Source organism: Saccostrea cucullata, unplaced genomic scaffold (genome assembly GCF_032062105.1).
Source record: "Saccostrea cucullata isolate Sc308-1 unplaced genomic scaffold, CSIRO_AGI_Scuc_v1 ctg849, whole genome shotgun sequence".
Lineage (NCBI taxonomy): Eukaryota > Metazoa > Mollusca > Bivalvia > Ostreida > Ostreidae > Saccostrea > Saccostrea cuccullata.
In genome coordinates this window covers 14,667-40,425 of record NW_026918282.1, presented here as the reverse complement: position 1 = coordinate 40,425, position 25,759 = coordinate 14,667, and the positions used below count along the sequence as shown (strand labels likewise).

General features: G+C 32.8%; 2 protein-coding genes across 3 annotated transcripts in view; both read right to left on the bottom strand.

The window, feature by feature from the left end:
• LOC134262204 (beta-1,3-galactosyltransferase brn-like) overlaps positions 1-16,019 on the bottom strand; it is a 28,875-nt gene extending 12,856 nt beyond the window's left edge. Inside the window, exon 1 of one of the 2 annotated variants that reach the window (XM_062744598.1) lies at positions 15,991-16,019. The gene's annotated coding sequence lies outside the window, so the exon portion shown is untranslated. Of the gene's footprint in view, positions 1-8,139; positions 8,157-15,990 lie in introns of those variants that run through there. The other variant, XM_062744605.1, reaches the window with a different exon arrangement.
• LOC134262157 (dentin sialophosphoprotein-like) lies at positions 710-24,847 on the bottom strand. Its single transcript, XM_062744552.1, has 17 exons — positions 24,769-24,847; positions 24,241-24,311; positions 3,897-3,971; positions 3,685-3,759; positions 3,415-3,462; positions 3,176-3,277; positions 3,018-3,065; positions 2,829-2,876; positions 2,621-2,722; positions 2,432-2,533; positions 2,066-2,167; positions 1,891-1,978; positions 1,488-1,612; positions 1,326-1,400; positions 1,120-1,221; positions 908-982; positions 710-793 (listed from the first exon to the last, which is right to left on the bottom strand). The coding sequence occupies exons 1-17, from the start codon at positions 24,845-24,847 to the stop codon at positions 710-712; spliced, it is 1,401 nt and encodes a 466-aa protein (XP_062600536.1).
• Between the last annotated feature and the right edge of the window lie 912 nt (positions 24,848-25,759).

Here is a 25,759-nt window from a genome sequence, read left to right as displayed (position 1 = left end):
TTTTAGTACAAATGACAAATACTTTTGAAAAATATAAATATATAGTAGTATATCTGAGGAACTTCTAACCTTTATTTGAAACAAGGCATTTATGCTTGATGCATTAGGCCTAGGATCAATGAATGTTAGACTTCACGATAAACAAGTATGATGTCGAAAGTAATATGAATATAAATATTCAAGAAAAATTTCCAATCTTCAAAATAATTAAGATGAAATGAATGAATGCACTAATTGATTAATTATTTACTTAGAAAATAAATTAGTCCAAATTACTTTTTGGCATATCAAGAAATCTACTAGTACTGAACGTTTTCTTATAATTAAAAGCGCTCTTTTGAAAACTTTGTCCTAAAATCAAGACCAATAAAACATTCATTTATCTTGACACAGGATATTCATCAATTTGCAAAAAATACGCAACTGTTCAATGTCACTTTATATTTCATTTTCACACGTCTGATTGAAAATCAAACCTATTTTAAAAAAATGCCGTTTTGACACTCTATCAATTAAGACGCATTCAAAGGGATTGGATTACAAACAGATGGTGTACAGAAATCGACACTATATAGATTACTTGTAGAAATCAGGTCTGGAGAATAAATAGCTTTCTTTAAATAATTATTCTTGAAGTTTAAATTCACTTGTAGAGGCCTTTGCAGGTCTACCCATTCTGTACTTGTATAGAATCATTATAATCTTTAAGCTAAAAATAATCATGATCATCCTCTGTCTTTACGGAATCATAAGTATCCTCTGTCTGCAGTACAGAATCATTATCATCCTTTGTCTATACAGAATCATTATCATCCTCTGTCTGTACAGAATCATTATCATCCTCTGTCTACACAGAATCCTGATCATCCTCTGTCTGTACATAATCATTATCATCCTTTGTCTATACAGAATCATTATCATCATCTGTCTGTACAGAATCCTGATCATCCTCTGTCTGTACATAATCATTATCATCCTTTGTCTATACAGAATCATTATCATCATCTGTCTGTACAAAATCATTATCATCCACTGTCTTTACAGAATCATTTTCATCCTCTGTCTATACAGAATCATTATCATCCTCTATACAGAATCATTATCATCCTCTGTCTATACGGAATCATTATCATCCTCTGTCTGTACAGAATCATTATCATCCTCTGTCTGTAGAGAATCATTATCATCCTCTCTCTGTACAAAATCATTATCATCCTCTGTCTATACAGAATCATCCTCTATACAGAATCATTATCATCCTCTGTCTATACAGAACTATTATCATCCTCTGTCTGTACAGAATCATTATCATCCTCTGTCTATACAGAATCATTATCACCCTGTGTCGATACAGAATCATTATCATCCTCTGTCTGTACAGAATCATTATCATCCACTGTCTATACAGAATCATTATCATCCTCTGTCTATACAGAATCATTATCATCCTCTGTCTATACAGAGTCATTATCATCCTCTGTCTATACAGAATCATTATCATCATCTGTCTGTACAGAATCATTATCACCCTGTGTCTGTACAGAATCATTATCATCCTGTGTCTGTACAGAATCATTATCATCCTCTGTCTGTACAGAATCATTATCCTCCTCTGTACAGAATCATTATCATCCTCTGTACAGAATCATTATCATCCTTTGTCTATACAGAATCATTATCATTCTCTGTCTGTACAGAATCATTATCATCCTCTGTCTATACAGAATCATTATCATCCTCTGTCTGTACAGAATCATGATCATACTCTGTCTACACAGAATCATTATCATCCTCTGTCTGTACAGAATCATTATCATCCTCTGTACAAAATCATTATCATCCTCTGTACAGAATCATTATCATCCTCTGTCTATACAGAATCATTATCACCCTGTGTCGATACAGAATCATTATCATCCTCTTTCTGTACAGAATCATTATCATCCTCTGTCTGTACAGAATCATTATCATCCTCTGTCTATACAGAATCATTATCATCCTCTGTCTATACAGAATCATTAATATCCTCTGTCTATACAGAGTCATTATCATCCTCTGTCTATACAGAATCATTATCATCCTCTGTCTGTACAGAATCATTATCACCCTGTGTCTGTACAGAATAATTATCATCCTGTGTCTGTACAGAATCATTATCATCCTCTGTCTGTACAGAATCATTATCATCCTCTGTACAGAATCATTATCATCCTCTGTACAGAATCATTATCATCCTTTGTCTAAACAGAATCATTATCATTCTCTGTCTGTACAGAATCATTATTATCCTCTGTCTATACAGAATCATTATCATCCTCTGTCTGTACAGAATCATGATCATCCTCTGTCTATACAGAATCATGATCATCCTCTGTCTGTACAGAACCATTATCATCCTCTGTACAGAACCATTATCACCCTATGTCGGTACAGAATCATTATCATCATCTGTCTGTACAGAATCATTATCATCCTCTGTCTGTACAGAATCATTATCACCCTGTGTCTGTACAGAATCATTATCATCCTCTGTCTACACAGAATCAAGATCATCCTCTGTCTGTACAGAATCATTATCATCCTTTGCCTATACAGAATCATTATCATTTTCTGTCTGTACAGAATCATTATCATCCTCTGTCTGTACAAAATCATTATAATCCTCTTTCTGTATAGAATCATTATAATCCTCTTTCTGTATAGAATCATTATCATCCTCTGTCTGTACAGAATCATTATCATCCTCTGTACAGAATCATTATCATCCTCTGTCTATACAGAATCATTATCATCCTCTGTCTATACAGAATCATTATCATCCTCTGTACAGAATCATTATCATCCTCTGTCTGTACAGAATCATTATCATCCTCTGTCTACACAGAATCATTATCATCCTCTGTCTGTACAGAATCATTATCATCCTCTGTCTGTACAGAATCATTACTATCCTCTGTCTACACAGAATCATTATCATCCTCTATCTATACAGAATCATTATCATCCTCTGTCTATACAGAATCATTAGCATCCTCTGTCTGTACAGAATCATTATCATCCTCTGTCTACACAGAATCATTATCATCCTCTGTACAGAATCATTATCATCATCTGTCTGTACAGAATCATTATCATCCTTTGTCTACACAGAATCATTATCATCCTCTGTCTGTACAGAATCATTATCATCCTCTGTCTGTACAGAATCATTATCATCCTCTGTCTGTACAGAATCATTATCACCCTCTGTCTGTACAAAATCATTATCATCCTCTGTCTATACAGAATCATTATCACCCTCTGCCTGTACAGAATCATGATCATCCTCTGTCTGTACAGAATCATTATCATCCTCTGTCTATACAGAATCATTATCATCCTCTGTCTGTACAGAATCATTATCATCCTCTATACTGAATCATTATCATCCTCTGTCTGTACAGGATCATTATTATCCTCTGTCTATACAAAATCATTATCATCCTCTGTCTGTACAGAATCATTATCATCCTCTGTCTATACAGAATCACGATCATTCTCTGTCTATACAGAATCATTATTATCCTCTGTCTATACAGAATCATTATCATCCTCTGTCTGTACAGAATCATTATCATCCTCTGTCTATACAGAATCATTATCATCCTCTGTCTATACAGAATCATTATCATCCTCTGTCTATACAGAATCATTATCATCCTCTGTCTGTACAGAATCATTATCATCCTCTGTCTGTACAGAATCATTATCATCCTCTGTCTATACAGAATCACGATCATTCTCTGTCTATACAGAATCATTATTATCGTCTGTCTATACAGAATCATTATCATCCTCTGTACAGAGTCATTATCATCCTCTGTCTATATAGAATCATTATCCTCCTCTGTCTGTACAGAATCATGATCATCCTCTGTCTGTACAGAATCATTATCCTCCTCTGTCTGTACAGAATCATTATCATCCTCTGTCTATACAGAATCATTATCATCCTCTATTTGTACAGAATCATTATCTGCTCTAGAGTCGCGAAGTAAGGAGTTAATCCTTACGTCGCGGGATCGAATCACACCGTGGGACGTGGAGACCGGTCCTTCGGATATGACCGTATTTAACAGAGGTCCCCTGTCGCAGTAGGTGCTTATGAAAAAGACCCCTTACTGTCTAAAGGTCATAAGTGCCGAGAATAGGAAAAATTTGCAGTTCTCCCCGGCAAGTATGATTGAAAAATTCTCGAGAGGTACGTTAAACAACAAACATAAAAACACTTTCTCTCTGAGATTTTATTGTACGAATATCCCCAATTACGAGTGAATTTTATCAATTTATAAAGAAATGACTTGCTTACTCAATTGATTGTATCAAGATTCAAAATTTACATAGATAGAAAGCATTTTTTCAAATTGTCTTTAAAATATGTCTTAGTCAAACTTTCTACTTTCAAAGACAACTTGTCATAACAAAGAAGTTTAAAAAGGTTCTCGGGGGAAAATACTTTTAAAAGGTTTTAAAAACATTATTTCGTTCATTTTAATTTGTTTAATATCAACAGAGAGATTGTTTTGTAAGGTTATTCACAGCCAATCTTACAATTGTCTTTAAAATAAAGTGCATTTATAGATTATTTCAAAAAGACGTTTAAAGCCATTCCAACGCAATATACATAGTGAAAAACAGAACAGGTCCATTTTGCTAATATAAAGTACATTTCAGAGGTAAAGCAGTTAAATTTATTTCCTTGAAAATTGTTTTCTTATCAGATATAATAACTTTAAGTTTATTCATTTCAAAATATTTACATTTGCTGTGTTTCACTATTAAGCCAACAGTGAAATTGATTTGAAAACCATTTTTGTGTATATTCACGCGTAGAAATATACACGGAGAAACGTGTGCTAAAGTGACGTCACAATGAGGCCACAGCGACATTAGAAAAATGCATCAAAATAGGACGGCGAAAAATTCAAATTTTGAGTTTATTATTCATGCTTTAAGACATGGAACATGTAAATATGAGGAATGTCTTTAAGTTTAGTTTGAATTATTGATGTGTGAATCACACACACTTGCACGTAGGCTTAGGAGGATTTTACCCTTACTTTGGACTTTCAGTAGGCGTGACTTTCTCGGCGCTACGTAATAGCGAATACTAGTAGATTCAGGCACGTAGCATCGTTTCTAAAAGTGGGGGGCCAACCAGAGAAATTTTTTTTTACTTACCTGAAAAAGTTGACAAGCAAAAAAAAAAAAAAAAATTAAAAGTCTGCTCAAAAACTTTGCACAAACTCGAAAATCCTATTTCGTGGGTAGGGGGGGGGGGGGGGGGTTGTGGCCAACTTTTTCAAAGCCGACTTACTATCACTTCCAGTTTTTCCCTACAATCCTTGATATCACAATCCTATAGTCAAAAGTGGAAGGGCCAACCATCCTTTCAATGAACATTTACTATAGTAAAGGTAATGTTGGGGGAAAAAGTGGGGGGGGGGGGGGCAGGCCCCCCCTCCCCCCCGGTTGCTACGTCCCTGAGATTCTCATTGGTTACGAAATTAATAACATCAGGAACTTAAAATTGTTGTTGATAAAGATGAGACGACTTATGCCCCACCTCTGTGCCTTGAGAGAACTTTTAATTAGCTATTTACTACACCAGTTGACATTCGCCCGCATTTCTATCTATGTATATTTCAACAGTGATGGGAAGCTGTGTAAATTTCAGAAGCTAATTAGGTAACGTCGAGAATGCCACGCCTTACTGAAAGTCCAAACTCAGCGTGTAATGGTAATATTTTTCATGAAGCGCTAGCTACGTGACAAGTCTGTGTCATTCACACACCAATAACTCACACAAAACTTAAAAACAATCCTTAATTGTAAATTAAATCACTCTGCAATAAACATAGAAAACTTAAATAAAGAATGACAGTTTTAGGTCAATGACTCTTGTCTTTGTGTTTCTGTACTTGAGGTTTCAAAATTAAATAAATATTTATTTTATGCCCTACTGTTAAACTACACTGCTAATGAAATAAAAATATCCCACGAGCAGTGATTACACACAAAAATGTCTTAAGGTAGATTCTTCTCATATTTCCTGTATTAAAAAATAAATGAAATTTTCACAGAACCAAGGAGACAATATCACTAAATGAGGTATCAGTGAGATTAAATTTGACCGTTTTATATTAGAAGCAAGGTCAGGTCAAGATCATGACCTTTTTCCAGGAAATTAATGATAAAAAATTACTGTTGCCAATTATATGATCCCTTTTTGTATTTCAAAAGATTGAATGTTTTTCTTTTTTTCCTTAAAAGATTCTTCCATAAATGGCCTACAAGATGATATTACCACATTGACATAAACGATTCAAATAGAATGGATATTGGCTAATCCGAATTTTCTCTACTTTTCTTAAATTTTTAGGATATAATAGTTATTTTTATATGCTTTCTATATTCAAATTTTTCTCATTTTCACATATGGTAAAGTTGTCACAATAAGATACAAAATGATACCAAAACAAAAAGTTTTGATCGTTTACTAAGAGAGAAAAAATACATTTTTATGGATTTTTGGCTCAAATCTGCACTCAGTAGTTTGTTTGAAAAATCATAACTATTTGATACATTTAGGAACTTTAGTCCCTAATTATTAATTAAACTTACATTTGAAAATTTCTTTAAGTCTTGGATTGTATAAAAATTATAACTAAATTCATTACTCTGTAATAATTTTGAGAGGCAGAAAAGAAGATATTTTCATACGCCACCATTCCGCCAAAAATATAGTCCCTGCTAGTTTTCAAACGCGGTTTACCATTTCTATTTAAAGTTGCACAATTGTGATGAGGAAAGAAAAATATGGTCTTTTAAATCTCTTGCATCTAAATATATAAAACATATAGGCAAATATACTTTGAATATTTCATCTAGTCCGAAACCAGAGAAGAATCTTCAGCTTACTCCAAAGGAAACTCTTATAAACATATAAGAATCCATTTTATAGAAGAACATATTTTCAAGTCAAATAATTTGTATTATCAGAACTTTCGTTTTCATTTTATACAGCGTGCTGTTTAATAATTTGGGAAATTATTAGGAAATTTAATTACTGCAGATATTTATTATGCATATAAGATTTTCCCCAATTTTAATTTTAAACTTTGCTGTAATTGTTTTGAATATCAATATGATTCGTCATGGGCACTAAATTAATGCAGAAATATACGGCATTAAAGCCATGGTGGAAAGAAAGGAATAATTAATTATATACAATAATATTAATACAACATAGTTCTATCTCGACTTCTATCCGTATCTTCATCAATTTGATTTTCTCTTTAAATCTGTACACGTAGAACTGCTAATGTTCACTGTTTCTATACCCATTTTCCCAATATTTTGCTAAAATTTTGATTGCCTGAGTATCACGCGATCAATGCAATAAAGGCATTTAGCTTTTCAAATCGCTATTATCTTTTTGTGGTCGTTAGATGAAACATATGGAGATAACGAACAGTATTCAAGATTGAACGTCCATAAAACAGGAATAGGAGTAGAGCAAACACGGACCTCCAAAACATCAGAGGTAAGATCATGTGTCATGTATAAGTGAGCATCTCCTGCCGACCGGTCACACCCGCCGTGTGTTCCTTGTCATGATCGGGAAATAACGGAAAAATTTGTCGTCAATTCAGTGTATAAATAATGGACTAACAATATGTATGAAAAACGTCAGTCAGCATCTGACTCAATGTAAAATTGTATTTGTTGACAAGGTCATTGTATCGACCATAGAACTTACGAAACGATGACTTTAAAGAGACTGTTAATATTTTTGTTCCATCAACTTGTTTGTCAATAATTTACCTCGTTTTAGAAATTGTTACTCTTGCGTATTGAATCAACTGAGATATATAATCTCTGTATGCAGGTGATGAAAGTATATTGCTGCATAAGTAAGGGAAATTGACGATAGAAAGGTTAAAGTCATTACGTTTATCATAGAGCCTGGTTGTTAGATTATCATTAACGTCTTTTTCAAGTAAAATATCCAAATATGAAACAGATATATCAGACTCTGTAATATATTTATCTCAAGCTCACCAGGATATCTAGTATCAACATAAGAATGGAAATTACCATTGTTAATTCACAATACGTCGTCGATATATCTAAATGTTGAGATGAAGGCCACAACAAGTGTTTTTTTTTCTTTCCACGCATTTGATTTTGCACAAAGTCTGCTTCATATGAATACAAAAGTAGGTCTGCTAATAACTGGGCTTAATTGGTACCAATAGGAATACCAGAAGATTGTTGGAAGCCCTGGTCTCCAAAAACAACATAGATATTGTCAATCAGAAACTCAAGCATCTTTTTGATGTCAACTTCTGAGCACTTGTGCGTACAATCAGAATGTTTTTAACAAAATAATTACGCAAATGACTAGGGGCTACCAAATAGATTTTAAGACACTTGTCCAAGGGCGAGTGCATGGTCAAAATTCATTTGTTCTACCAGATTTTTTGCCTGTCCCACCATCATGGCCATAAAATAATACTGTATATATTTATATATATTTCAAAAAATAGGAAGACAAATACTGAGTAGATTATGCAAGCCCCTGTATCTAGCTTTATTTCTATGACATACAAATGGATTCATATTTTAAAGGACAGTTGCCCACGGGCATATGGTTGATAAAATTTAACTTGCCCACCCTTATAAATCGCTAGCCCCGGGCGTCGGGCAAAGGGATTTGTCATCCCCTGAAATGACAAATGACAAGGTAAGTGAATTTGCTAGTTTACTAGTTCCATTTTTGATGAAAAAGCAGCTGTCAATGATATCAAAAAGCCTGGACTTTGATTTATAATATTATGAAAAATGATACTGTTTTAAATTTTTGAAAGGCGCGAGACTAAAATTGTTAAAAGTCCTAAAGAAGTTTAAATAAAGTATAAATGAAACAAATAGAAAGATCTTTTTTGGCTCTATCTGGTCATCAAAAGTAGGTCATACATACTACTAGTATTACACCAATATTCAATTACAATCGGTCAATGAATGTCATTTTCTGGAATTTGTAGGTCATTTTTTTTAAGGGTTCAGTTCTTTATTCCGTGGGACGTACATCCCATAAGCATCATAAGTACAACATTGTATTTATCAATTACATACATAGTACAATAACATGTTATAAACTTACCAACAAGTAATACATGTACATACATTTTATTATATAGCTAATTGATTTAAACATTCCATTCGTAATTTATTAGCATAATATATATATTTCCCTAACTGATTTACATCTTTGGTATTTGTACTACAGAATAATTGTATTAACTTGAAGACACTTGGTCTTCGGGAGTAGTAATGTTTGATGAACTTGTTTCTTAAATCGTGAAAAACTGGACAAATGAATAAAAAATGAAATTCGTCTTCAATATCACTTAAATTACATAGAACACATTTCCTATCACTCCTTATTAAGTTCTCGTATCTTCCAGTTTCAATCTTTAAATTATGTGCTGAAAGTCTGAGACATGAAATTGCTTTTCTATATTTTACATGGATGGGTTTCTTTAAATAACCTTGTAAACAAAAATAATCAACTAAATGCTTATATAACACACATTTTGGTGACTGATATAGCCTTCTGTTTAAAAACTTCTATTGTATGTTATGTCTAATAAAATGCTATCTTTTTGATTACTATGAAACAAGTCCTAGAGTGTACATTTCATTTTTTTTATAAACATAACTCAGGGATCTTTATTCTCTGCCATAAATATAATTATTACTTTTTCTTCATTTTAGCCAATATTGTAATATTCTGATATATCTAGTGGTATTCTACCTAACTCATAATAAACAGCACTATTACAGGTATTTTTTCTTACACCAAGTATTCTTTTACAAAAATTAATATGTACTCTTTCAACATCTGGACCTTTGTGAAAACCCCAAATTTCAGCTCCATAGCATAACACACTTTTAACATAAGTATCAAAAACATTAATTTGAGTCTCAACATTGAAATTTAAATCTTTCATCTTACTACAACTACTAAACAATGCCTTGTTACCTTGTGTTGCACAGTGCTTCTGGGTAAAAGAATTTACCATTATAGTTAAATAATAATCCTAAATAATTAAATTGATTTACATATTTTTACCATTATATATATCTCTTATACTTTCCAAAAAACTACAATTTTCGTTTTTTGTACATTTACAGTTAAATTCCATTCTTTTGTATAGCTATACAGAGTGTTTAACATTTCTTGTAAACTTTCAACTGATTCCGCTATTAAAACTGTATCATCTGCGTACATTATTAGAAACAAATTAATCATTTGAAGTTCAACTGAAGCACAGTTATTTTCAATAAAATGTTGTTCAAAATCATTTAGATACTCAGTACATGGAAAATAGTACAGGCGATAATATTTCTCCCTGCAGAACACCCGCAGATATACGAAATGTATCAGTCAATGTACCTTGGTGTTTTATACAGGCTCTAACATTCTTATATAACGACTTAATAATACATAACATTTTTCCTTGTATACCCTCTGTTTGTATCTTGTACCATAACTTAGATCTGTCAATTAAATCAAAAGCTTTTGAATAATCTACAAAGCAACAATATAATCTCTTTTTGTTTCTCAATGTCTTGTTAATTAAACTTTGTAAAATAAAAATAGCGTCAATTGTACTTGCACCTGGCTTAAAACCAAACTGAGCGTCTGTAATAATATTATATTTTTGGTCCCATTCTAACAATCTATTATTCAAAATACACGTAAATAGTTTCGCTAGACAACTAACCAAAGTTATGCCTCTGTAATTATTTGGGTCATGTAATTCGCCCTTTTTGAAAATTGGTACAATACATCCCTTTGACCAGCTACAGTATTTGGATACATACCAGAATCAAAAATATTGTTAAATAATTTACATAGAATAGGAATCATAACTTCTTTACATTTAATAAAAAATTCATTAATTACACCATCATCTGCGTTACTCTTGTTACATTTGAGTTTCAAAATTGCTTTCTCATTTTCCGATATACACGTATCTAGTTCCTCATAACACGAAGCTGAGTGGTGTTCAACACTGTCGTCAAACGTTAGATTCGTTCTTGTTCTCAAAAACACTCTTAAAATGTTCAAAAAATTGATCTGCTGTTATATCATTATGTAGTTTTTTCTTAAAATAACTTAAAAAATTGTTTTGGGTTATGCTTTCTTAGATATTCCATGTTATTTCCCTGGTATCTTTCATAGATGTGCTTATATTTCTTTGCAGTTTTTTTAAAATCACGTCTCTTATCACAAAGTGAGTTTCTGTTCACAGAACATTTATTAGTATTAAATATGTGCAGACTTTCTTTATAGTCTTTATATTTAGACTTACAGATGTCATTAAACCAGGGTTTATCATTACTTATTTTCCGATCTGTTTGTACAAGACCACCAGTGACTTTACAAAAAGGTGTCATGATATCACACAATGTCTTACTGAAATTCTCCACAGAAATATCTATCTCCTCTTGTGTATTGAATGATTTATCGACATATGAAAGAAAAACATCCTGAGTTTCTCTTATTGTACTAATAGCATCAAGATCAGAACCTTCTTTCCATTTGACTGATTTACATAAAATCCTAGATTCATATTCATTGCCTATTTTGGTATTTTCCATATACTCGACACTTGTATTTAAGAAATTAGTTTTTATGACAAAAGTAAGAGGTGCATGGTCAGAAAAAATATTAAATTTCCCCGTTTGGAAATTAAAAACAGTATCTAATGTATTCATGTCCGTCAATAAATAATCTATAGTGCTTGTACCGTTTGCATTAAAAAAGGTAATATTGCCATTACAATCATTTTCCTTGACGTGGCATACTCAGTAATTATATTTTCCTTTAGGTGAAAAAATATCCAGCAAAAATAACATAATTTTCTTAACAGTTTTTAATCATCTTACAGTTCAATAGTAATTTTCTATATTAGTCAGTTTTTTTTAAGTTGAGTTAGTACGCATGCTGATGAAATAATAAAAGAAATATTCAAGCTATCCCAGGCGCCTTCAAATTATCAGAACACCAGTTAAAACTTGCTATCTTAAATAATCTCTAGCGATCAATGTATCAATCTGAAATCAGATATCACCGCTTCAGATAGCATTGTGAAGAAGATTAACTTTAATTGCGAAAAAAAAGATACTGATTTCTTTATTTTGACCTCACTTTTGTGGATGTTTAAATCATAGTTATACCCCATTCAACCTCACGATTATGTCAACCCCTTAAACAAAGTCGAGCGAAGCGAGCTTGGACAAATTTTTTTAAATTTCATGGTATTAACAAGGCGAATACGGGAATTAAATGACTGTTATTGCCACGGAAACAAAATTCAGTTTAGGTGACATATACGCAATTGCTTGCAATAGTAAAAATTATAATTTTGGTTGAAATGTCAGGAGGCTATCTGATGAAGTGAAGAGAGCAATTGGTTTCTCTTATAATTCTGTGATATATTTGAAGTTCAAGAGTTTTCATTCTGAATCAATCATTAAACAAGAATAGATATGGGTTACCCCATATCCAAAGATATTCGACTTTTAGATTTAATATGTTTAACAGTGTTTAATGACGTTTATAAAAATAAAACTGCACTGTCTAGTTATAGAACTTGTGTAAATTTCGTGAGTCCGTAGCATTACGGTCACCCGTCTCCTAACCATGCTAACAAACAGTACACATACCTATGCCGCAAGACATTTAGCCTTGGTCTATACACATGTGCGATGGAGTTGTCAAACGGACTTCCGCGAGCAGAGAAGTTACGATGGCAGACAGAACTTTTTTTCATAATTAGATCACATGAATACAAATTCTGATTCATAAAAATTAAACGATTGTCAGTTTAGAAATCCCCGGCCAGTTCGGATTTTGTTACACATTTTACAGGTACTCTCCCGATGTGTAGTTTGTCTACACACGTGCAGGAGTCAGCTCAGGGATTGAAAATTCCGTCATTTAATGTACTACACACACAGAATGATTATTTTTTTCTCTTAGAGGAAACTCTATGATAATTAACGAACAATTAACATGATTTTACTACAGTTGTTGATATAGTATAATCAATTCATCAGTGAAAAAATATCAACCGAAGAATGACCTAACTATTCTCTGTTATCAAACATGTTAAAAGAAAAGCTGAGGAGCGAGCGTGCGTAGAAATATTCACATTTTTTATTTGCATTTAGGGGGGAAAGTGATCTTTGGAGGAAAAATTAACATTAATTTTGGTTTCTTTAACGAATGACATACACAACATTATTCTTATCATGAACATTTATGTTGTATCTACTTATTAATGATGGAACTATTTTCGTCGGAACAATTTGTGTGAGTCGCCGCTGACTACAGTAATATATCTTGAACTAATAGTATGCACTGATCGAATATATTAAAAATCTAAAACTAGCACCCCGCATTGTTATATAGTATAGATATTATTGTTAAGGAAAGATGTGACGAGGATTAAATTCGGGTGACAAACATAACAAGTCCCCTCTCCTCATTCCACCTTAAACAATAGGATATTTTCAGAAAATCTTTCATTTAAAAGCCAACTTTCATAACATTGCTGCATGTTGAAAAGATTAGAGATAAGGGGGGGGGGGGGCTTACATAACAACAAATGAAAAGGATTCATTATCTTTAGAACCCACTCATAGGATTCGTCTTAAGAAATACGTAAGGCTCTTAAAAACTCATAAAATGTCGTTGTCCACTCAGGACAATTTAATTTTATTTTAATTTACAGCAAGAAAACCTCCGACCGTTGTTGGATTAAACTTTTAAAGCGTTTACCCTTTAAAAGAACGTCTAACAGCTTGACTTGAATAAGGTCGTTTCCTGAAGGGCTTATAAGGACAAAAGCACAGTGCATGAAGTAAATTCCCTTACATATATGTGTGTATAATAATTCAATAATCAAATTTGAAGAATTAAAAATAAATTGCCTATTTCATGTAAGGCATGTGTACTACATTGTATGATCCTGAATATTTTTAAAATGTTCACGTACATGTTAATGATACATAAAAGACGTGTACATACATGCAAATTTAAGATGTACAGTGTATGTAAGTAGTAAATAAGTATATCAGAGAAGTTTTACGGTCTTTATAATGACTTTTTTGTCTTGAAATTAAACAAAATACTAAACGAAGTATCTTTTAAAAAGTACATTTAAAATCCTTAAATTAAAAATACCCCCCCCCCTCAACTTGCATTCTTTTAGTAGAATATTAGAGAGAGATATTACCTGGTACAGTAAAAAAGAGAAAACAGGGGGCGCCACAATAGGATCAATAAGATAGATTCATGACCTTGACTAGACATTTATATCCATAAACATTGACATTACATGTATACATGTACATGTACTTGAACTGACTGACAGATACTTGTAATGTAGCTACAAATTAATCTTCTTAGAGATAAAATTAGAAAGGGCAACTAACAAATACATTTACCAATTAAGAAAGTCAGTCATAAGTTGCAAATTACATACATGTGTAATGTATCGCTTTTTTGTTCAAAGAACAAATATTCCCAAATAAAGTGAAATAGTATTCTGTACTAGAGTACGAAAGAACAGCCTTTGTTTCCATATGTTAGCAAGAATTTGAAACGAAATTGAAAAATAAATAATTGAAAAGAAGCATTCCCTATATGGAATAATTTTATTTGTTAATTTTTGTTAAAATGTCCTTGATTCCTCGTCTCCAAGAAATAAACAAAAATTATCAGAGGGTACAAGCTATTGTGCATGTACTGCATTTATTCACAACCAGCCGACCATACTAAACAAGCTTTCACACAAACTTTTCAGCTAAAATTTACTTATTCCGGTTAGTGAACAATTTATGCAGTAACTGCGTACTAAAATCAATGTAAAAATCTTTGTTGGATTCTCACAGGTGAATTGTTTCAAAACCAGCTCTTTTCACACAAATGCATGCTAATATACTACTTTTAACTGGGAGTATAAACAGGATTTCTAGTGCATGCATTTAAAGATTCAATAGATATCTCCTTAAATTGTTCCAACGCGTCCTAAGGTTACGCAAATAAAATAGCACAGAATTCGATTCGTTTAAGAATCCCGGTGTATTCTTCTATGCTGATCGCTGTTTGTCCTCGCTAAATACTGAGAATTTGAAATCAATGTCCAAGCTATTTGATTAAGGCAACGCAGAAGAATCTACAGATTTTGAGCATTATAAAAGTATAATTGAATAAAAAAAATATTCCGAATGAATATAAGTATTGATTTCGATAACTTCTCTGAACACTTCGTCAAAATCTATGTAATCTTTGCAGAATCGTCATTTAAAGATCGGAACTTTAATGAAAAATTAGAAATAAATTTATCTGTCGTTTAGTTTCAATGCTGAGTGTCTTTTTTCATACGTATTATGGGTCTATTTTTTCTACGGTTTTTCCTTCTGCCATATCATTATAAGGTGCACACGTAAGGATTGACCGCTTCACATGTTAATGTGATAACCTTCCATGGCATGCACCTGATCCCACCTTTGTTTTTAGACTTCCGTGTTTGTTTTGTTTAATAGACATTTGGGGTTGATTGCCGTCCATTATTATCTTTTTTATTTACACTCTTAAGCTTGATATATGTAAGTAGAAAATGGAGCTATTTAACCTATTTTATTGTCATTCGCTGCCAGATAAATATGAGATATCGTTTATCAATTCCAATATTTTATTTTCTAAACAATGAAATTGTTCGTAAGTAAATATTTTTTTTTCAGTTTTCAAATTGTACAGACACGAACAGTTATTTCAGTCTCTTGAAAGTTTGTATATGTTCATTCGAAAGCTGCTATAAGATATTTTAGATAAATTATCGATAAATAAAATCAAATTGTTCTTACCTTTCCTCTTTCATTTGGGGACCGCCTTAAAATCCTCCTCCATGTTTGTCCTGCAAGTGAGAAAAATAAAACACCCTCAAAATGGATACACAGAGAAGCTGTAAACGTAGAGATATGTACAGAGAATCCCAAAAGAGCAGAGACCTTACTTATCTACTTAGAAATTTATGATCAGTGTATTCTTTATGAAGATTAAGTCCTTTCACTGAAGGGAGAAGATTACTCTCCATAAGATTAAAACACCAGCATATATAGATAACTTGCATGGAGATTACACAGTTGGTGTTTATTTGAAAAAATAACAAATGTCCGTTTAAACAGTCTCAAATCAACCATGTGTAAAATCAATTCTTTAAAAAAAATTCAAAATCAGCTAAAGGTAGTGCTTTGACTCCCTATTCTTTTCTAATCAAAGTCGCTGAAAAAAATTGTTGAATTTAACAGTAAATTAAAGTTTACCTTTCGAGTAAAATGTATTTGTAATTCATACAATGCAATAGAAGTAATGCAGATCTTAGTCTTTATCCATTATCTTTATTGATGTTTCATGATTTACATCTCTAGTAAAAACACATATCACGTATGTATATTTTATATTACCTATATAACCTAAAAACAGAACGGTTTCCTTTCAAGTTTTTCATTATTACATTGCTCGAAACCAGAAAATAGACCAAGTGCCAACTTAGAATTTCAATCACATTAAGCGAAGATTTAAATTAACCTACTGGACAGAAGAAGGATCAAAATTAAATTATAACATGAACACATTTTCTTCATTTACGACCCATTTCAAATACAGATAACATTTATACATAATAGATGGTGAACTTCTGTAGGCTTTTAGTGAGTGAAAGGAATATATATTGATTGTACCTCTCCTTCTCGTTGAGGAAGGATACACTACATGTATAAGTAAACACTGAACTTGCTAAAGCCTCTTCTGTTGAATTTGATTTTATAATTAGTCTAGCAACTACATAATTATAATATCGCCGCTGTATACGTAGCTGCATTTCCATAAAACAACTTTCATCTGTAAAATGTTCAGTCCTATTTCCAGTCTGAAGTGAATTAGCCATAAATATTTTATATTTGCCAGCTTGAACGTGTACCTTTAAAAAAAAACAAAAACAAAAAACGACAATAACATAAATAATTTATATGCCTAAACCGATATTGTTGATAGGACTGATTGATGGTTTGTCGCTTGCGGTTTGTCTTGTAGCATAGATGCAGATCTACATATACCTCTCATAAAAGGTAATGGGAGATGGTTGTCAATTTCCGTCTAATTCTTTGATAACCGTGACAGTGTTTATTGATACCTTTCCTCCCCGGGGAGGGTGTCAATTTCAGTCCGCGGTTTCTGTTTTTATCGATAATTCCACCATGTAACGTGTTTAATATTTAAAGTGTGATTGATTCGCTGAGTGGCTAAAATTTTTTTAAAATATTAAAATTACCACCTGAATCTTCACCCTTTCCGTAGAAAAAGTATAATACCGACATGCATTTATGCATTTCTAAATAAGTGTATTATGGCGTCCTCAGTATTGTCATGACTACGTAATTAGGATTCAATCGCAGAAGATACATGGTATTCAATACGAATTCTATTTTTTTTAAAAAATCCTTAAAAAAGAGATGTTGAGTAGAACATAAATTTAATGAATATATAAATAAAATTATTTCTCTCCTTCGATTTAATGTTTAAAAAACTGGATTGAAGAACATGTTTTATTGGTTAAAAAAATAATCATGAATATTCTTTTACAATGCCAACAAAAACATAGGTGTGATAATAATTTATCAATAATTTATTTAATAAAAGATAAAAAAAAATAATTTATTTAAAAAAAAATAATATTTAGCATACAGGACGAAACTCGATGCATTCAAAAATACAGAATCATTGTTTGCAAACAAGCTAACAATGCCAGAAAATATTGTTTTTGTTAGTTAGTTACGAGTTTAAGACAGAGGGGAGATTGGGGAGCTGGGTTTCGGGGGGTGGCGTTGGGTTAGAATATACATGTACTTATATTCAAAGCTCATTACCTGAGAAAAGATTCTAACATGGTAATATTTAGACATGTTCTTTCATCTTTGTTGTCAATCTCCACATAACTGTACGACTTAATCTTCGTTCTATTTAAATTACGAAGGAGTGGTAACAATTTTAAAGGAAAAGACCGATTCTTATGACGGTTGTTTTAAATTAAAATTAAATCGACGAGATAATTAGAAGCCGACAAGACATTGTAAGAGAGCTAAATCACCCGTTTTCGCAATTTCGCAACATATGATCCACATATGATCCTCATATGAAAAGCAATTAATGCATATGTGGATCATATGTGGCGAAATAGCCTTTGTACTGGTATTTGTAAGATTTTGAATAATATTTTAGGTTTCGTGCGACCAGTGAAGAAGAAAAAAAATGGCAGAGTATACAGCTATAAATAGGCCAAGGTAAAATTTGATTGGAACAAATTACATGTACTTGACATACATCGAGATTTTTCTCCTTATTTGGTCTACTCCGTCTAATATCGAAAAATAACAATTATTTAATTTTTTTCGCAGCGTTTATTACTCTAGCTGGTATTTGATTTTACACATACGTGTATAATTTTGATTTCTTGCTGGATTTGTTTCCTGCATTAAAATTTCCGCAATGCACCTTGGGTAGGAATTAGTTAGACACACTAAGTGCTGAGATCTTGTCTAAAATGTCAGGTGCAGGCTTAATCTATTTTTATCCTTTGAACATATATATATAAAACTGATTAATGAATTTTGAAAGAAATGTATTTCATTTGTTTTATCTTCCCAATCAAAATTTGCCAAAAACTTGTCACCTCGAGAGGCATAGATTTCTGTGGTAATGCCCCCCCCCCCACACACACACACGCCCACCTCCTTCATCTGTAAATGCGTAAAAGTACCTACTGACTATGAGTTATTATTTGAAATACATACATGTATGTATTAGAGTTTCTTGACAAGTTCTGGCGACTTTTAACGAAGTTTAAATGGCTTTTATCACGCTATGTTGCTGTTTCACGGTTCAGATCTAGAATAAGAGCCTTGGGTTTTATTTGCCAAAAAATATCTGCGACAATTTTTTTAGGGATAAAATCTTATCCATTATCAATAACCTAGATCACGGGTAAACACTCAAACAACACTACATGTAATAAAGAAGTTGTAATAACAATGACTGTATAATTGATAAAAGCCAAAGTTTAAAACACATTTTGCTTTTGTATCACTTTAAGATCGGAAAAGAGTAAGCTAATAAAAGTGGGCAAAGACAAAATATTTGGTTGAAATGATGAATAATAACTGGTTTTCGTCTTGTATTTCCGTGTACGTGTAAAAAATAAATAAAGGAATAAATAATTTATAAATAATGTTTTAATTCTCCATGCATGTTACGTGCAGGGAACATATATATAATATCGTATGTGAAATCAAAAAAAAAAAAAAAAGACTGTTTTAAACGAATTTTTTAGAAGTTTACCTTTCACATTCTATAGTTCTAAGAATCCTTCTAAAATGGACACTAGAAACAATAATCCGTAAGAAACTTTGTATTTCCCAACCAATAGATAGAACTAATTAAAATCTCCAGTTAACATGGGAGGAAGAGGACAGTCACGCACGTGGTATTGACTCGATACATTGGAAACACGTCACTGCTCCATGTATGAATTAACTACTGCCCATTTTCCTTTAAACTTAAAAACAGCTATCAATGCTAAGATCAAAACGGCATTATTTCCTTCTACAGAAATATTTAGCGAACGAATTTTTGTTTTAATTGCGGATTATTAGATGACAATGCCCAAGTCTTTCTTGTTTTAGTACAGAATTATCTTGTGCTGAAATGAAGTCATGTATAAGTAATAAGTCCGATATTTCATGTCGAGACGGACTGTTGATGCCTGAAGCCTGTTAAGCTTGTGTCGTGAAGGAGGACAGATCGATTTGTGTTCCAACTGTTCATTTTTTTCTCAAGAATAAGCCGATTGTGTGATTCTGACTCAGTAAAAGAGTCTTTATACACTTGTACAATTGATTGCATCAACAGAGCTAGGGTAAGTTCCCCACCCATCCCTACGCCCTATAGCTAGTAGAACCAATTGCAAGGTCCCTCCCCGTTTTCTACAGAGATCTAGATCTTTTAATCTCTGAGGTAATATTATCACAACTCTCACCCGCCTAAAAAATCCTTACTGGGCACATACCAATGTCCCTATAATTAATATTTTTTAAAATGTAAATTGTGACCCCTGCAACCATTCAAGCCTTCAGCTTGCTACTCTACTTGAACCCAAAGAAAGCCAATCTTAAGCATTGATCAATTTCAAATACATTTAAAGGTATTTAATTATACAATTTGGTTAACGTTATATCTCGACATTCATTTAAATGACACAAAGCATCGCAATGCTTTTTAAAATCTGTAAATATTAATCTTCAAAAGTAAATATATTTATTTGAATTCAGAGCAAACAAAACAAAATTAGAGTCATCTATTTAGTAAAGTTACCAAAACATTTTCCATGTTACGTACCGATACCTTTTCATCCAGTACCAATGTTTGGTAACCACAGGTTTTCCCACAAAAACCGAAATAAAAGTTATCGTGCTTGTTTCTTTGCACCTCAAAAGATTACACTCTCATTGTGGGCCAAGCTACTGTGTAATTAAACACCGTAAAGGCTAGTTACAAAGTGAGCCCCACCCCCCAGAGTCTGGTTATACAGTATAGTGAGACCTTCCGGGGAGGAGAGGTGACCATGTATCTAGCGTTCCCAACTGAAGGGCCATAATGAGGCTTTCCCTTTTTCGGTTTGGATTTTTAACATCTGCGATGTACATGTATCTTATATTTAGATTTGGAACTTTTTTGTACCAAAAATATTGACAGTATTCTTTATTAATTTTACTGCTGGAAGTCCGACATTGAGTAAATTGATATCGTCATAGAATCAGTCTGAAGGTGTATCAGTATTTAATTTGTTGATCTTTTTCTCTATTTACTTATTGACTTCCCTTTCTGTATACGCATTTGGGCTCTGTGTTGTCGATCTCGCTCCCTGCGATCTCAATCTCAGCATTTGTCGTTCTCGCTATCTGTATTTGTACAGATCTCACTGTATTTGTCGACCTCGTTCTCTATATTTGTGGATCTCTCTGTATTTGTCGTTCTCGCTCTGTGAATTTGTGGACCTCGCTGTTTGTATTAGTCGATCTCGCTGTTTGTATTAGTCGATCTCGCTCTCTCTCTATTTGTGGATCCCACTCTCTGTATTTGTGGATCTCGCTCTGTTTGTCGACCTCGCTCTCTGAATTTTTCGAATCTGGTTCTTTGTATATGTTGATCTCGCTGTCTGTGTTTGTCGATCTCGGTCTCGGTATTTGTAGATCTCGCTCTCGGTATTTGTCGACTTAACTCTCAGTATTTGTCGACGCCATTTTCCACTGTCCGTAAGAAAAGTTGATGTAATTTATATTTTGTGTATCAACTTAAGATTTTCCTTCCCGATAAGTGATTGCTTCAGAATATAAAGCTGACTCAGAAAAAGCCCTGATATAAACATTTATGACCAAATAAATAAATAAAATGATACGGTTAATAAATTTGGATAGGGTCCAAATTAATACTTGGAATAACAACGTATTGACTTGATTTCGGAAAACAAAGAGATCATAATTCGGTGAAAGTGTATTTATAACTTTTAAAAAGGAAGCACGCCCCTAAAGCATTTGGTTTGCACGGTGACATTTGAATATTTCTCAACCCGTGTGTTTAACACTGATATCTTCAATTTATATTCATAAAAAGTTGTATACTGTATAAACAACTTAAGGAATGTATAATTAATAAAGACAGATACTAGTATTCAAAAGCATTTACAATGTAGTTTTCTGGAAATCCTTCTCCTTTCGAATGAATTTTCAAAAAAGAATTGTCTAGAAATGTGTAATTTATTACCGGCCGATCTATTTGTGGATGTATTAGAAAGTGCACATGGGGAAATGAGATTTTATAATTCATTAGTTCGATAAAATAATTCATAAATTATAACTAGTGAAAATAATGAGTAAAATATGTTAAAAACTTGCTTCAAACTTATTATTAATTGTTGTTATTAGATTTTTTCAATTTCATTATCATTTCTCCAGAGGTAATTGATAATTTATGGTTATGTAAAAAGAGTGTACAATAGATACTCCCCAGCCTTGGAGTGTGTAAGGTATGGAAGGAAATCGTCATGATTTTCCGGATAATAATGACGTGGTAAAAGTGCACGTTGAATGAGAATTGAAAAGTTTTTTCAACAAGTAAAAATTGTTTTGAATATGCTCCACAGTGCAAATGACAAGAAGATATTTTTTCTACATTTTGCACCGCGGCTTGTAGCATAGCCTACTAGAGCTGCAGAAACCATGGGCTTTATCACGTGACCAAGATCCAGGGTATTAGCAGGTGGTTCATCTTGAGAGACATTTCAAATGATGGTTATAAATTCTTATTATTCATCAATGATCGTTGACTTTTTTTCATCGGTGAATCTATTTATGAGCAAATGTGGTAAAATGTATATCTATTTAATGTAAACCTATAGGGTTTGAGACAATTATCTTAATCATAAAAATAAGCTAATTAAAAATGTAAATAAACTTGGTTATCGGATTAAGGACGGTGTAACCTACCAGGATGTTTATCTATCTTCGGACATGATACAGGAACAGTAACGGAACATTGCAAAAACTTATTTTAATATTATATTAACTTTTGCACAATACCAGGACACTTAACTTAAGCTTATGTTTAAATTATAATTTATTTTATAAAGTTCCAGGATTTAGTCCCAATATATTGTATAACTTGAATGAATGAATATGATGCATTGTACATTATAAAAATGATCTATAGCGATCTTCGGGATCAATCTCTTTCTTTTGTTCTTAACCACTATACGATCTTCATTTGTATTCTCTAATAATTTCACTACTGTTAAATAAACTCTTAGAAAAGACTTTTTCCTTGTCATTGGTTCACATTAATTCTTTAAAAATTATTTATTTTGCTTTGAAGACAGCCTAAAATAAAATGATTAAAATAAAAACTATTCAATTATTTCATTTTGGAATATCTTGACTAGCTTTCTTTGCATGGACGCTTTAAAAATTGTAAAAGCATTTTTTTTAAATGCTAAATTTTGTTTGCGGCTGATTTGATGCTTTGCATCAATTTTACTTGTTATTACAATGTGACTTTTTAAACGATGGGTATTATGAGCAATGAGCTCACTAAATCATGCCCCCGCCTTCCATATGAATATAATGACAGTGTCCAAGTTTTGCTATGGGAAACCCAAAATATGTGTCGGATCAAAAAGTAAAATAGGAGGTGCACATTGACAACATGGGCAATATGTAATGAAGATTCTGTAAAAGAGAGAGGAAAACTATATACCCTCCAGCTTTTCAAACGAGGGTATAAACATTGCCTAAATTAAAAAAAACCTGTCTATTTTTTCTGTTATTTTCTACCGATGACCCCACCGTTTCGCCTAATGGCCTCAGGCACCGTCCGATTACTATAGGTGTCCGGCCGGCAACCACGCCATTTTTATTAGAAAAAAAAAAAAAACGCATCGGTTTCTCATCGTATACCCCATCGCTGGATAATGTGACTGATACTTAAACCGAGGTCCCGTGTCGCAGTATAGATGCTGGCACGAAAAAGATCACTCACTGCTCAATGGTCCTGAATGCCGAGCATAGGTCAAAATCTGAAGTTTTCAACCGGCAAATGGTGGCGCACGTCTCTTTTGAGTAAAATATTCTCGAGAGGGACATTAAAAAACAAACACACAATCGAAACGTTATGCTAAACTTGCTTTCCTATACAAGTCAAATAGCAAAAACTTTGAATTTGGGTTTGATTGGTCTACAAGAGATGCTTATTTACTATTCCATGGCAAATTTTCTAACTTTTTTTCCCCAAAAGTTCACATTGCATTTGCTCAGATTAGTTTTGTGTCCAATATTGAATTTTGAGAAAGATCGCTTTTCGTTATATTCACATTTCATGTTCAATATTCCTTTTCTCCTCATATCTAAATTTTACTAAATTGCACATCATGTGTAGAATACTCTTAGCACTGGAGAGCAAAATCGAGACCTTAACTTGATTTTGTATCACATACTGGATGTTTCCCTTACCGAACTAGCACAGATTGACTGATCTAGATTGATTGCTAGATTCCGCACTGTATTGAATTTTGCAGCCAAATCTGTTAAATGTCAAACTTAGATATATATCAAAAACTGATCAAGTTCATGACAGATCAATTCTTGATATTTCTAAATACAGGTTATCGTTATTTTGTTTATTTGCTAAAGTGCGTTATGTATTGAATTTTGAAACTATTTTTTGAATATCGAACAACGAAGCATTTCAAAAATTCATGACTTACATCAGTTATCGATATTTTTGTAAATATATGGTATTTTTTATGTTTACAGCTGTGTTGATTGTGAACTACTTCATATTAAGACATAAAATATTTTGAAACATTTGAGAAGTCAAAAATTGAGCAATTTAGTTTATTTCTACTAGACAATATTTCAGTTCTTCTGTTATGTAGATAAACTTTACTAAGACATTCATTAGATGTTGTTACATAAAATGGTTTGTTGGTTTTGTACATGTAGATAAACTGTGTTTTCTGGCATGTTGTTAGTGCTGACTGGCTTCGCTGGCCTCCTTCCCTAAGTTGTTGTCAGTGCTGACTAGATTTGTTGACTTCCATCCCTGAGTTGTTGTCATTGCTGACTAGATTTGTTGACCTCCTTCCCTGAGTTGTTGTCAGTGCTGACTAGATTTGTTGACCTCCTTTCCCGAGTTGTTGTCAGTGCTCGCTAGATTTTTTTTACCTCCTTCCCTGAGTTGTTGTTAGTGCTGACTAGATTTTTGACCTCCTTTCCCGAGTTGTTGTCAGTGCTCGCTAGATTTGTTTACCTCCTTCCCTGAGTTGTTGTTAGTGCTGACTAGATTTGTTGACCTCCTTCCCTGAGTTGTTGTCAGTGCTCGCTAGATTTGTTGACCTCCTTCTCTGAGTTGTTGTCAGTGCCTGCTACATTTGTTGACCTCCTTCCCTGATTTGTTGTCAATGCTCACTGGCGTTCTTGGCCTCGATTCCTTGTAGGTCGTCAGTGCTCATTTGATTTCGCGACCTCGTTCACTGGTTTGTTGTCAGTGCTCACTGGCGTTCTTGGCCTCGATTCCTTGTATTTTTTAAAATTTCAGTGCTTATTTGATTTGGAGACCTCGTTCACTGGTTTGTTGTCAGTCCTCATTAGATTAGTTAACCTCGTTCACTGGTTTGTTGTCAATGCTCACTGGCGTTCTTGGCCTCGATCCCTTGTATGTTGTCAGTGCTTATTTGATTTGGAGACCTCGTTCATTGATTTGTTGTCAGTGTTCATTGGATTTGCTAACTCGTTCATTGATTTGTTGCCATTGCTCACTGGATTTGTTGACCTTGTTCACTGATTTATTTTGTTGTCAGTGCTTACTTACCTCACTTCCTGGTCTTAATCTTGTTCTTACAATGAATTGTGGTTTATTTTTTTCCTTATTTTATGTTACTTTGTTTGCCCTTTTATTATATCAACTCCCTTACAATATTGTACTTTTTTCTGTTCCTTCCGCCAAAATATCCTTATACTTAAAAATATA